Source organism: Dromaius novaehollandiae, chromosome 7, assembly GCF_036370855.1.
Source record: "Dromaius novaehollandiae isolate bDroNov1 chromosome 7, bDroNov1.hap1, whole genome shotgun sequence".
NCBI lineage: Eukaryota > Metazoa > Chordata > Aves > Casuariiformes > Dromaiidae > Dromaius > Dromaius novaehollandiae.
The window spans coordinates 18,297,301-18,308,459 of record NC_088104.1 but is presented as its reverse complement, the minus strand read 5'-3'; the positions used below and the strand labels follow the sequence as shown (position 1 = coordinate 18,308,459).

Here is an 11,159-nt window from a genome sequence, read left to right as displayed (position 1 = left end):
GTGAAAGAGGCCGGCGCGCGGGAACCACCAGCGGCTTTATTTCCCGGAAGGCGGCATGCCGCGAGGGCCGCGGGCGGGCGAGGGGGCGGCGGCGGCGGCGGCGAAGCGGGTGCCGGGGGGCCACCGGTGGGCGAAGGGGGCGAAGAAGGCGGCAGCGAAAGCGACGGGGTCGGGGGGCTGCCGGAGCAGCAGGGCCTGGAGGAAGTCGGCCAGCAGCGCGCCGAGCTCGGGGTGCCGCCGCACAAAGGCAGCGTGGGACGCCTGCAGCTCCTCCTGTGGCATGGCAGGGTGTGCAGCGCCCCCGGCCCCCCCCCCCAGCACCTCTGTGCTCGGGGAGGGGGGCACAGGACACCTGGGCCCTTCTGCAGGCTTGCAGAGGCAGGGGGGGTGCCAGCCTCCTTTGGCCTGGGCACAGCCCCCCGGCCCCCCACGTGCCCCCCGCTCACCTTCCTGTCCAAGAAGCACGAGTAGAGCTGGGCGTCCGCCTCCCAGGCCAGTGGCTGCTTTGGGAAGACGGGCTGGGGCTCGTCCTCGTCTGGGGGCAGAAAGGCAAGGCAGGGCGCCCCCCTCAGCTGGGGGGCACGGGGAAGCTCCCCCCCCCCCCCCCCGCTGCTGTGCCATACCTGTCTCAGTGAGGACGGGCATACGCTGGAGTAGCAGCACCACCGGGCAGCCCACTTGCACCCACCGGGCCAGGCGTCTGCAGAGGCGGGGGTGAGACAGTGCCCCCCCTCGTGGGTGACACCCCCAGGCCGGCAGGGCACCCCCACCGGCCTGTCCCATGGCACACGGCCCCCCAGCTTGGCGCTGGCCCCGTACCCGTCACGGAGGCAGCTGAGGTGCCAGGCGGCGGGGATGCCCGCGCTGGGGCGCACAGCCCGCTCCATCACCAGCACCTCCGCCTCCTCCGGGCCCACCGGCTGCTGCTGGATGCCCAGGGCACGCTGCGGGGGACAGGCCCGGCTCAGCCCTCCTCTGGGCACCGCTTGCCCCCTCGCGACCCCCGCCCCGTGCTGGGGCAGCCCTGGGCCCCATGGTGGCTCACGTAGCTGACGGTGCAGAGATGGCCCTCGGCGTCCAAGGTGGGGAAGGCAAGGCGGGGGGGCATGGTGCCCCGGCGGGCCAGCACCCGCAGCAGCAGCAGGCCAGCACCCTCAGCCAGCAGCCCCCGCAGCGTGGCCAGGCTGTGGCGGGAGCGCTCGCACAGCATCTCCATCTGCGGCAAGACGCAGCACCGTGCCAGCCCCGGGCAGCAGCGCAGGCACCTCGGGGGGAGTGCCCGGGGATGCCAGACCTCCTGGGTGCCACCCCAGTCCCTGCTGGCCTCCAGCCTGGGGGGACAGAGAGGAGAGACCCCCCCCCCAACCTCACCTGCCCTTCGCAGAGGGTCTTGCTGACAAGCAGCTCCTCTCCGCGCGTCACCACATGGAGCCTCCTCTCTATGGGGTGGGCTCTGAGCTGGGGGAGGAGGGGACGGCAGCAGGGTGGGGGGCCAGAGCTGGAGCACCTCCTCCCTGAGGTGGCATCCCCCCCCCATCACCTCAGTGCCCCTTTAAATCCAGGGGGGGAAGAGAGGATCCTCGCCCAGCACCACCCTTGTCCCGCTCAGGTGGCCACCAAGGTACCACGGCCAGGTGCACTGTGGGAAGCTCCCCATCCCAAGTGCTGCCTGGGGTGCTGGCGGGTGGGCTGGGGCTGGGGGGGGCAGCGGGCTGCCCACGGTGCCCCAGAGCCTGCCCTTGAACAGGGCACGGCCCCCCCTCGGACACCCCAGACCCTGGGGGGGGGGGGCAAACAGGACACCCCGTGGTGGCAGCGGCCAAGCCACTTACCTCCACACACTCGTGCAGTTCCTGCTCCAGCGTCTCCAGCTGCAGGGACACGTACGCTGGGAGGGCAGAGCCGCGGTCAGTCCGTGCCCCCCCTTCCTGGCCTGGGGGCTTGGGGGGGGCATGGAGCCGCAGTTCTCCCCCAGGGAAAACTCCTGCTCCTGCCCCGGCTCTGGGGATGCACCTTGGCATGGGGATGGGGGGGGGGAGCAGAGCAGCAGCCCCCTGCGGGCCCGCAGCCACGTTTCGGACTGCGAGGCCCCTCACCTTGGAGGCTGGTGGCACAGGGCACGCCGTCCACCACGCTATGGGAGCCTGCGCGCACCAGCAGGCAGCTGTGCCCCGGCTGGCCCGTCGGCCCGTACGCCGCCCGCTGCACCGTCACCCAGAACTCGCCGCCCGCCGCCCCGGCGCCTGCCGCCACCAGCCGCTCCACAAACAGGCACCGCTCCAGCTCCTCCGGCCCTGCTCGGCGAGGCGGCCGGTGCACCACTCGCCCGGCCCGGTGAGCCCCCCCCCAGCCCCCCCTGGCTCACACAGGGGGTCCCAGGCAGGCAGAAGCTGGGGGGCGGCATGGGGTGCTGGGGGGCACCCAGGGACGCACCGATGAGGCTCAGGAACCGGGCAGCTCCCTCCATGCAGGCCAGCACTGCCGGTGGGCACACGCAGGGGGGCTCCTCCATGGCTTGCCTGGGGGCCTCTGGCTGTCAATCCCCCCCTGGCAAGGGGGGCGCTGGCCCGTCCCGGGGGCAGGGCACCAGCTGGCAGCTGTGGGGGGACCAGGAGCCCCCCAGCCCCTCGGACACCCCCCAAGTGCCCAGCTATGTAGCTTTGGGGGGGGAGCAGACCCTCCCAGGTTGCCCCCCCTGTGCACCCAGCCAGAGCCACCGCTGTTGCTCCCCCACGGAGCAATATGCAGCAGCCCCCTGACACCCACCTCACCCCTCCAGCCCCTCCCCGACCCCAGACCTGCCCCCCAGCCCTCATGGAGCATGCACCCACCCCCCAACAGCCCCCAACACCCCTCATGGAGCCTGGATCTGCCCTCAGCACACCCCCATCTTCCCTATGGACCCCCGGACCAGCACCCCAACAGTCCGCAGCCCCCCTGGGGGCCCCGGACTTGCCCCGGCCCCCCCCCGCCGCGCTCACCCCGCCGCCGCCGCCGCCGCGCAGCCAGCGTCTCCACGGCAACGACCCGGACCCGCCTCTTAAAGGGGCCGCGACCCCCCAGTGCTCGGGCGGGCGCTGTGGGGGGGGGGTGCGCAGGGGGCGGACGAGGCTCCACTGTCAGGGCAGGGGCGACGGGCACGGAGCAGGCATGCATGGGGGGGTGCAATTCCACCCTCTCTCTCCCCAGTTTTGTGCCTCAGTTTCCCCACACCCCCGGCCCAGCAGAAGGGCAGGCACTACTAGAGGTGGGGGGGCAGAGAAGACCCCCCCCCCCCGCCAGCCCCTCAGCCCCTGCCATTGCCTTGTGGCCTCCCGGCTGGTCACGGGCTCTGTGCCCCCCACCCTGCACCCCCCACGTGGTCCCCCAGCACAGAGGAGGCCAAGCGGGTACAAACCAGATCCAGACTTTTATTGGGGTGGTCGGGGGGGTGGATCTCCCCCTGCAGCGCAGCAGCGCCATGCACCCACACCCCATGTCGGGCTCTAACCCCACGTCGCGCTCCCCATCCCAGTCAGGCCGGGCTGGGGCCATATGGCCGGGTCTTGCCATGGCCCCCCGTCCCCATGTGGGCACATGGGGTGGGGGGGGGGCTCTGGCCTCCAGCATGGGGGAGACACAGGGGCCTTAGGGAAGAGCTCCTTACCTAGAGGTAAAACTGGGGCACCCCCCGTTGCTGGGGCAGCCGGGGGCTGTGGGAGCCCCCCAAGGACACGCACAGCTCTGGGGGACCCCAGCAAAGGGGGGGTCCTGAGTGCTGGGGGGGGAATCAGGGACTCCCCAAAAACCAGGGAGGGGGGAGGGAGAGGAGAAGCCCTTGGTGCCATCCCTGCAGCCCCAGCATGGGGGGGGGGGGCTACAGCTTCTTAGAAAAGGGGGTCCAGGGGCTTCTCAATGCTGCCTGGGGACCCCTAGGTGTGGGAAGCAAAGGTGGGGGGGGATCACGGGCCCCATCTCGCGCCCCAGAGCTCGACACCCCCGGTCGAGCCCTGCCTCACACAAGGGGGGTTCACAGCCCAACTCAGCGGGGCCGGGGGTGCCCCTGCGCCCCCGGGCCCAGCAGCGCGGGGCGGGGCTAAGTGCCCTTGTAGAGGTCCTTGCGCCTCCGCACCTCGCTGAGGACGCGGGCGCGGAAGGCGTCGCAGGGCTCGCCGCTGCGGCGCGTCAGCCCCAGGGCCTCCTGCAGCTCCCGCCGGTGCGTCCGCAGGAAGGGGTTGTAGCTCTTCTCCTCCCCGATGGTGGAGGGGCACTGCTGGGGGGGGAGGGGGCTCAGCACCCGCGGGACCCCCCCGGCCCCCCTTCCTGGGCAGCGCTAGATGCTGCACGCACAAGGACGCCGCCGCCTCCGGGGGGGTCCAGGCAAGGGGGATGAGCCAGGGGGTGCCCCCCCCACCCCCAAAATAAGCCACCCCTCACCGTGCTCCGCTTCTCCTGGCGCTGCTGCGTCGCCCAGCACAGCTTGCGCTCCAGCGCGGGGTTGTCCCGCTCCAGGAGGCTGGCAAAGGTCAGGCACTCCAGCGCGTACTCGTGGCCTGCGGCCCCGCGCCCATCAGTGCTGCCCGGCCCCGGGCTCGCCCAGCAAACTGGGGGGCACCGGGGTGGGGGAAGGACTTGGGGGGTGGGGGGTGCCCCCCCGGCTCTGCCCCAGTGGCGGGGCCACTCACCCGGCCACAGCAGCGTGTCCTCTCCCAGCCCCACGGCCACGTCCAGGGAGGCGAGCATGGTCTCGGGGGAGCCCTCGAAGAGCCGGCCTGGAACCACACGCGCGCCTGCCCATCACAGGGGGAGGGAACCGGGGACCCCCCCGCTTCCACACCCCTATGTGTGCCCACAGACCCCTCCACCTGGCTACGATCCCGCCCCGGGAAGGACCCCTTCGCCCAGCCCCAAGGTACCCAAAACCCAGACCCTGCACCATAGCGTATGCTTGGGGGGCACCATGCTCAGCACCCCCCGCCTGGAGGCGCCCCACCGCCCCTCAGCTCCGTCCCGTCGAAACGCAGCACACTCACCACAGCCGGCGAGGAAGAGGAGGTCTCCGGCGAAGAGGCAGGGTGGTCCGCCGAAGGGCGCCACGTCCAGCACGTATGCCACATGGCCCACGGTGTGGCCGGGCGTCACGAGAGCCTCGAAGCGCAGGCAGCCCACGCTCACCCACTCCTTGTCCGTGAGGGGGCTGCGCCGGGGCAGAGGGCATCGCCATGAGGGCGGATCCTCCCCGCCCGGGACACCCGCGGCCCCATGCACCCCCCCCCACTACTGTCACGAGCGTGCCAGGTCTCTGCCCATGGAGGGGACAACATGGCACTGGGGGGACAACCCAATATTGGTGGGCTGGGTGGAGCAGAGCTAGAGGTGTGTGTTGGGGTGAAGCTCCCCCCCTCCCCAAAATTTGCAGCGGTGCCCGGCGGACACGGGGCCCGGCCTTACTTGGTGAGCTCGGGAACAGCATCGCGGGCGCTGCCGTACACCTTGCAGGAGCCGTGCTGCTGGCGGAGCGCCGCGTTGCCCCCGCTGTGGTCCCTGTGGGGCGGGAAGTCAGCACCCCCAAGCGTCTCCCCCCACATCCCCAACCCACGGTGGGTAGGTATGAGGGGGGACATTCCCCCCCAACAGCAGCCCTGGCTGCAAACACAGGGTCCTGGGAATTGGGGGGGGGGCTCACATTTCCCCCCTCCCAGGTGCTAGGCTCTGGTCTGGGGGGACCATACCCCCCCACAAGATGCTGCTGGGCCCACCCTGACTCACAGACTCCCAGCATCACCCCACAGCAGACACCAGCCCCCAGGCCCCTGCTTGCCCCTTACCAGTGTTTGTGGGTGCAGAGTATGGCCTCCAGCAGCACCCCCTCTTCTTCAATGACAGCCTGTGGGTGGGGAGCAGGGAGATATGGGGGGGGGCAATGACAGGCTCCCAGTGCCCCCCCAAATGCCCCCTCCAGGCCTGCCCAGCACCCCCAGGCCACTTTCCTGCAGCACCATATGTGGCAGCCCTACCGCCCCCCGAGATCCCCCCTCACCTTGCCCCACCATGAGGATGCTAAAGGCACCAAGGGCTACAGATCAGGGGCAGATTTGCCCCCTTGCCCCAAAAAGCAGAGAGCCCTGCAGGGATGTCCCTCCAGGGATCAGCAAGGAGCTCCCCCCCCTCCTCCCCAGCTTTTGGCTGCCCATGGGGGGTCCCATAGGAGCAGGATCCCCCCATCCCTGCAGCAGGGCCCCTCCTGCCCCCCCCAGCCAATGCCACATCCCTCCGCAGGGGACAGGGGATGGCTCCGGCCCGGAGGACCCCCACCAGGGGGGCTCACCTGCACAGCCAGCGGGTCAGAGGGGTCAACAACAGCCGCCCGGCCGGAGCCCGTGTCGATGACCAGATAGCTGTAGTTGTTGGAGAGCACAGGAATGGGCAGGATTTTCACCGCTGGGGGACGGATGGACGGACAGAAAAACATCAGGGTGATGCAGCCTGTCTGCAGCTCCCCTAGGCAAGGGGGATGAAGCCAGCTACCCCATCCCAAACTGGGGAACTGGGGGGGCTGCTGGCTCGGGGGGGGTGGGTACGCGGGCCCCGGACCCGACTCACCGCCGAAGCCCACGGGCTGGGACACGGAGTGGCCATGCGGGTAGCGCTCGCGGGCCTTCTTCACCTGCCGCTTGTAGAAGAGGTAGCCGAGGCGGGTGCGGGCATACAGGCTGTACCTGGGCAGGGCAGCAGGTGAGCCGGCGGCTGTGGCCCCCCCTGCTCAGGGAGACACAGCCTTGCCCCCACCCTGATGGGAAACAGGGGTGAGGACCCCCCCCCCGGTGGCCCCCCAGCCCTGGGGAGGGTGGACGGGAGCTGGCCCACGCGCTGCCGCAGAGGCGCAGAGGGGCTGCAAAGCTTGGCGAGGGCCGGAGGGGTCAGTGCTCAAAGCAAGGCGCTAGCGGTGGAGCCGGGCCAGGACGCCTGGTCCCTAGCGAGGTTCTAGCTGCTGGACGGCTGGGTTATCAGGAGCAGCATGCGTGGGGGGGGTGTTATCAGGAACAGGGTGTTCCCGGGGTTATCAGGAGCGGGGCAGCTGTGCACGTGTCATGCACCAAACTGCAACCTCACGGCGCTGATCCTGACTCCCACCGCCACCAGGAGCCCAGGCGTCTGGCCAAGCTTCCCAAAGCTGCGCAGTGAGGACACGGCTTTTGTGAATCTCTATTGTGCTCAGAGAAGCGAGCGCCACGGTATGGCAAAGGGCAACCCAGAGCCCCGTGCCTCCCCACGGCCTCCCGACATCGGGGGAAACCGAGGCACGGAGGGTCAGCGATGGCAGCCTCCCTCGTACCTGCCGTGGCCGTGCAGAAGGGGAGGCTGGACTAAGTGCCCCGGTACCACCAAACTTTCTTCTTGTTCCACCCCTACCCCGCTGATTCCCAGTATGGCGAGCAAACCAGTACGGGGAGTAATGGTGCAGCCTTCGCCATCCAACCCCCATGCTTGTCCTCTGACTCCGCAAACACACCGCGTCCCTGCTCCCAACTGCAGCTCGCCCGGAGTGGCACCACCTGCCTCTGGCTTGGCCCCATGCCACCGCTCACCCCAGCGAGGCAGCCGAGGCCGTGCCTGCGTCCCTGGGCTCCTCCCGACCCCGAGCGGGTGGTCGCATCCTTGGCACATGTAGACACATGTGTGCCACGGGGCCAAGCCACCCGGGGAAGGGGGCTGCTCTCAGCCCCAGGCCATCGCCAGGAGGAGATGGGGGTCCCTTTCCCCCGGAGCAGGGCCTGGAGGCAGTTTCCTCCAGGCCTCCCCACCGCCCGCTGCGGATCTGCAGCGAGGGCAGAATCGGTTCCCCAGGCAGGTTCCCGCTCCCTCGGCGCCATGGGGGGGGATCACTACGCCAGCCCTGAGCTGCTCCCGGCGGCCGGGACCCAGCGGCATCGCTGCCGGGGGCTGTGCCAGCCCCTGCCCCTCTGCTGCATGGTGGGGATCCTCCGTCCATCCCTGGCGAGACGGACAGCATCCTGGTGGCAGGGGAAGAGCAGGTCAGCACCCAGGGTGAGGGGACGAGTGGGTCCAGAGACAACGGCAGGGAGGGCCCCAGCCTCCATCCTCTCCCGCCTGGGGGGCAGCACGAGCCCCCATGGCTCCATCGCCAGCCGGGGACCAAGGGCACCGCTCGCCTCCGGGATGGCTTCGAGCCCCAGGGCTTTCCCGCACCAGCACACCCCGAAGGCAGCGTCCGCCTTGGGTTGGGGCTGCTGAGCATCCCCAGCTCGGCTGCCCCCCACACGGGGGCCTGTGCCCAAGGCTGGCCCCACACCAAGAGCTTTGCCCCTGGGTGCAACAGCCACAGGGTCCTGGTAAAGAGGGAAGTGCAAGCTGCTCCCGGGCTCTTTCCCAAGCAATGGAGGGGACAGAAAGCAGAACAGGCTGAAGGAAGGGGAAGCGAGAAATGCCCTGGAGGTCTGCCCCACATGGAGCTTCAGCACGTGCCCGTACTGGTCAGTGGGCTTGCTCCCCACCCCGCTTCGTGCAGCGGCACGTCAGGGCTCAGGAAGGAGCTGGGGGCGGGGGTGATGTACCACGATGTAGCAACCGTCCTGTGAAGGACATGCAAAGACCTGGGTTGCTTCAGGCTTGCTCTCTGCCCCATTCCCAGGCTGAGAAGATCTCCCTGGATCATCAAACGCTCCTATCGCAGGCCACCATCCTCCAGCCAGCGAAGGAAAGCACAAGGAGGTAGGAACAGTAGACCAGAAGCACAGGGCTGGATCAGCCCCTCTGACCTCAGGGCCATTTCTGTCCCCACTCCAGGGCTACAGTGGGACACATATTCCCTCCTACCCAACGCTCGCCCTGTCCAGCAGCAGCAGGCGGTGGCCAGCTCGGGCATCCTGCACTGTTTCCTCTCCACTCAGGACCCCAAAAGCCCCTCGCCCAGGCAGCAAATGCTCCTTGGAAGACAGGTGTCTCCAGAGAGGCACAAACTCCTCCAGCACAGACCCCAGAACACGGCTGCCTGCTTCCAGCAGAGGCTCCGTCACAGGGGAAACCTCCACCTCCAGCTTCAGACCACCGGTTTCTCCATCACGCTGGGGAGGTTGTAGGAGGGATCTTGCCGAGAGCCAGGGCTACCCCACCTCCGCGGGAGGCCTGAGCCCGAAGCCGGCATGCGGCTGCTCGCGGGACTTTCGGGGAGCGCAGCATCCGGCCAGCGAGCAGCAACCCAGCACTGCCCGCCACCGCAGTTCGAAAGGGTTGGTGCTGGCGGCCCGTGCCCAGATAGCAGGGCCACATCCAGAGCGAGCTGCTGGCAGGAGAGCAGAGGCCGGGGCACAATTGGTGGGTTAATAATTAGACCTGAAAACCAGGCCCGGTCGATCTTTGCCAAGGGAGAAAAGTCTGAAATCCTCCGCAGTGACACAGGCAGGGACGGGGATGGGACACCGCAGGGCCCGGCTGGGTGGCCACCTCGCTGTGGGCTCCCAGCACCACCCCGGAGGAGCTTGGCCGCGGCCTCTTGGGTAGTGAGCGCCCACAACGTCTCCCTTTGTCCGCTGCCCCGGCGACTCGCGCAGACCCAGCCCCGTCCCCTTGTGCAGGAGCGTTACAGGACGAGGCATGGTTCAAACCGCCCCCGCGGGCCGTCCGGCCCCCGCGTGCAGATTCCTCCTCGGGTGGCTCCAGGACGGCGCTGCACAAACAGAGGAAGATTTGCTGTTCCTTCAATTGGAGGCAGAACAAAGGAGAGGAGCCAGCGGGTCCGGCCATGACTTCAGCTTTCCTGCTCCCTGCAGGTGGCTCGGGCGCTCGGCAGCGGCTCTCGGCTTGGACCCCGCGGGCGCGGGGTGCCCAAACCAGCACACTGGCTGCAAGGCAGGGGTGCTGCCCCACGGGGGATGTGCGCCGAACCCGCACGCTGGCGCGTGAGCTCAGCTGGCCCTGCCAGCCTCCCCCCCAGGCTCTCACCGAGCGTCCCGTGGAGCCGCAGGGGACGCATCGGGGACGAGGATGCTCAGACCACCTCGCGCAGCTGCACTGGGCCACGGCCAACGCTCTCTGCAAGCGGGGGAGACAGGAAAGTCCTCCTCCCTCCAGGAGACAGGAGCCTCCTTAGCAGGGCTGGCGTGAGACACAAAGACCCACGGAGCAGCTGAGACACCCCCACTTCACCTGAGGGAGAGCCCTGTGCCTTCCCAGAGCCCGAAGGAGAGCACGTTAAGAGCGGAGTTGGCTGGAGACATCTCCCAGAGTTGCGGGGGGCCTGGACTGGGGATCGACTGCTCCTTGGCAGAGCGGCTTCGCGGCCGCTGAAGGGTCGCCCGAACCCCCACGCCGCCTCTTGCGCCCCGCCGCCTCCTGCACGAGGGGACGCGGCCTGCAGGGATGGCCGCCGGCCGCAGCTCCGCACGCCAGCACCGCCGCCGGACGGGGACCTGCCCCGCGGCACCTGCTGATCCGGCCCCAGCGCTACCTCCGCCACCGCCAGCTGCCGCCGTCCCTGCCCGGCCACCACCTGCCTCTGCCCCTCGCCCAGACACTCTGCCCCGCCAGCAGCCCCGCGCCGGGCGCGCTCAGGTATCGGTCCGTCCCTCCTCCCCGCCAGGTCTCCGTGTCGCTGCTCGCGGTGATTTACCTGCGGGGGCCGTGAACGACCCCCGGCACCGCCTGCCCCACCGAGCCGGCCGCGCACCCCGCGCGCGGGCAGCCACCGAGCCCCGGGGCACAGCCGGTGCCGGCCTCGGGGTATGCGGCGAGGCGGAGCGGCTCAGGCCGAGACCCCGGACCGGCGCACGGGACCCCCGCCGCTGGCCGCCCCCCGCGGCGGGCACTCACCCCACGCGGAACAGCAACGGGCCGGCGAGGGCCATGAGCGCGGCGGCGGCGCGGCGGGCGAGGCGGCGCAGAGCCGGGCAGAGGAGCAGCGAGACGGCGCCCAGCCCGCAGGCACCGGCCGTCGCCGCCGCCCGCAGCGCCGCCCGGCAGAGCGGCCCCGCCATGCTCCGGGCGCCCCACCCCCCGGCCCCGCCCCTTCGAACGCTGAGTAGCCATTCCGGCCCCGGCCCCGCCCCTTCGAACGCCGTGAGCCATTCCAGCCCCGCCCCTTCGAACGCCGCGCCACGGCTCCCGCCAATAGGGAGCGGCCGAGACTGCGGCCCCGCCCCCCCACGCCGCGGGACTGCCGC

General features: G+C 70.2%; 2 protein-coding genes across 4 annotated transcripts; both read right to left on the bottom strand.

Moving 5' to 3' along the window:
• Positions 1-16: 16 nt before the first annotated feature.
• Positions 17-3,029, bottom strand: CATIP (ciliogenesis associated TTC17 interacting protein). The gene is made up of 10 exons (XM_026123264.2): positions 2,982-3,029; positions 2,434-2,519; positions 2,097-2,294; positions 1,833-1,888; positions 1,372-1,458; positions 1,046-1,216; positions 820-944; positions 624-700; positions 447-535; positions 17-273 (listed from the first exon to the last, which is right to left on the bottom strand). The coding sequence occupies exons 2-10, from the start codon at positions 2,510-2,512 to the stop codon at positions 37-39; spliced, it is 1,119 nt and encodes a 372-aa protein (XP_025979049.1). The 5' UTR covers positions 2,513-2,519; positions 2,982-3,029; the 3' UTR covers positions 17-36.
• A 361-nt stretch (positions 3,030-3,390) lies between these two features.
• On the bottom strand, positions 3,391-11,005 carry LOC112980442 (PNKD metallo-beta-lactamase domain containing). Of its 3 annotated transcripts, none has more exons than XM_064514775.1 (9): positions 10,810-11,003; positions 6,583-6,698; positions 6,308-6,420; positions 5,808-5,866; positions 5,431-5,523; positions 5,013-5,176; positions 4,665-4,751; positions 4,417-4,532; positions 3,391-4,252 (listed from the first exon to the last, which is right to left on the bottom strand). In XM_064514775.1, exons 1-9 carry the CDS (start codon positions 10,971-10,973, stop codon positions 4,076-4,078), a joined length of 1,089 nt encoding a protein of 362 aa, XP_064370845.1. In that variant the 5' UTR covers positions 10,974-11,003; the 3' UTR covers positions 3,391-4,075. The 3 variants fall into 3 exon arrangements, with proteins under 3 accessions (XP_064370845.1, XP_064370846.1, XP_064370847.1); XM_064514776.1 differs by having other exon boundaries at positions 3,391-4,249; positions 10,810-11,001; XM_064514777.1 differs by lacking the exon at positions 5,431-5,523 and having other exon boundaries at positions 10,810-11,005.
• Positions 11,006-11,159: the final 154 nt, after the last annotated feature.

What these genes read in the sequence shown, in the direction of transcription:
- LOC112980442 (XM_064514775.1), bottom strand. Translation starts at nt 10,973, where the DNA reads ATGGCGGGGCCGCTCTGCCGGGCGGCGCTGCGGGCGGCGGCGACGGCC. An exon ending in CCGTTGCTGTTCCGCGTGGG is followed by an intron (nt 6,699 to 10,809) that starts GTGAGTGCCCGC and finishes TGCCCTGCCCAG; the next exon opens with GTACAGCCTGTATGCCCGCA. An exon ending in CCAGCCCGTGGGCTTCGGCG is followed by an intron (nt 6,421 to 6,582) that starts GTGAGTCGGGTC and finishes TCCGTCCCCCAG; the next exon opens with CGGTGAAAATCCTGCCCATT.
- CATIP (XM_026123264.2), bottom strand. Translation starts at nt 2,512, where the DNA reads ATGGAGGAGCCCCCCTGCGTGTGCCCACCGGCAGTGCTGGCCTGCATG. An exon ending in CCGGTTCCTGAGCCTCATCG is followed by an intron (nt 2,295 to 2,433) that starts GTGCGTCCCTGG and finishes CTCGCCGAGCAG; the next exon opens with GGCCGGAGGAGCTGGAGCGG. An exon ending in AACTGCACGAGTGTGTGGAG is followed by an intron (nt 1,459 to 1,832) that starts GTAAGTGGCTTG and finishes CTCCTCCCCCAG; the next exon opens with CTCAGAGCCCACCCCATAGA.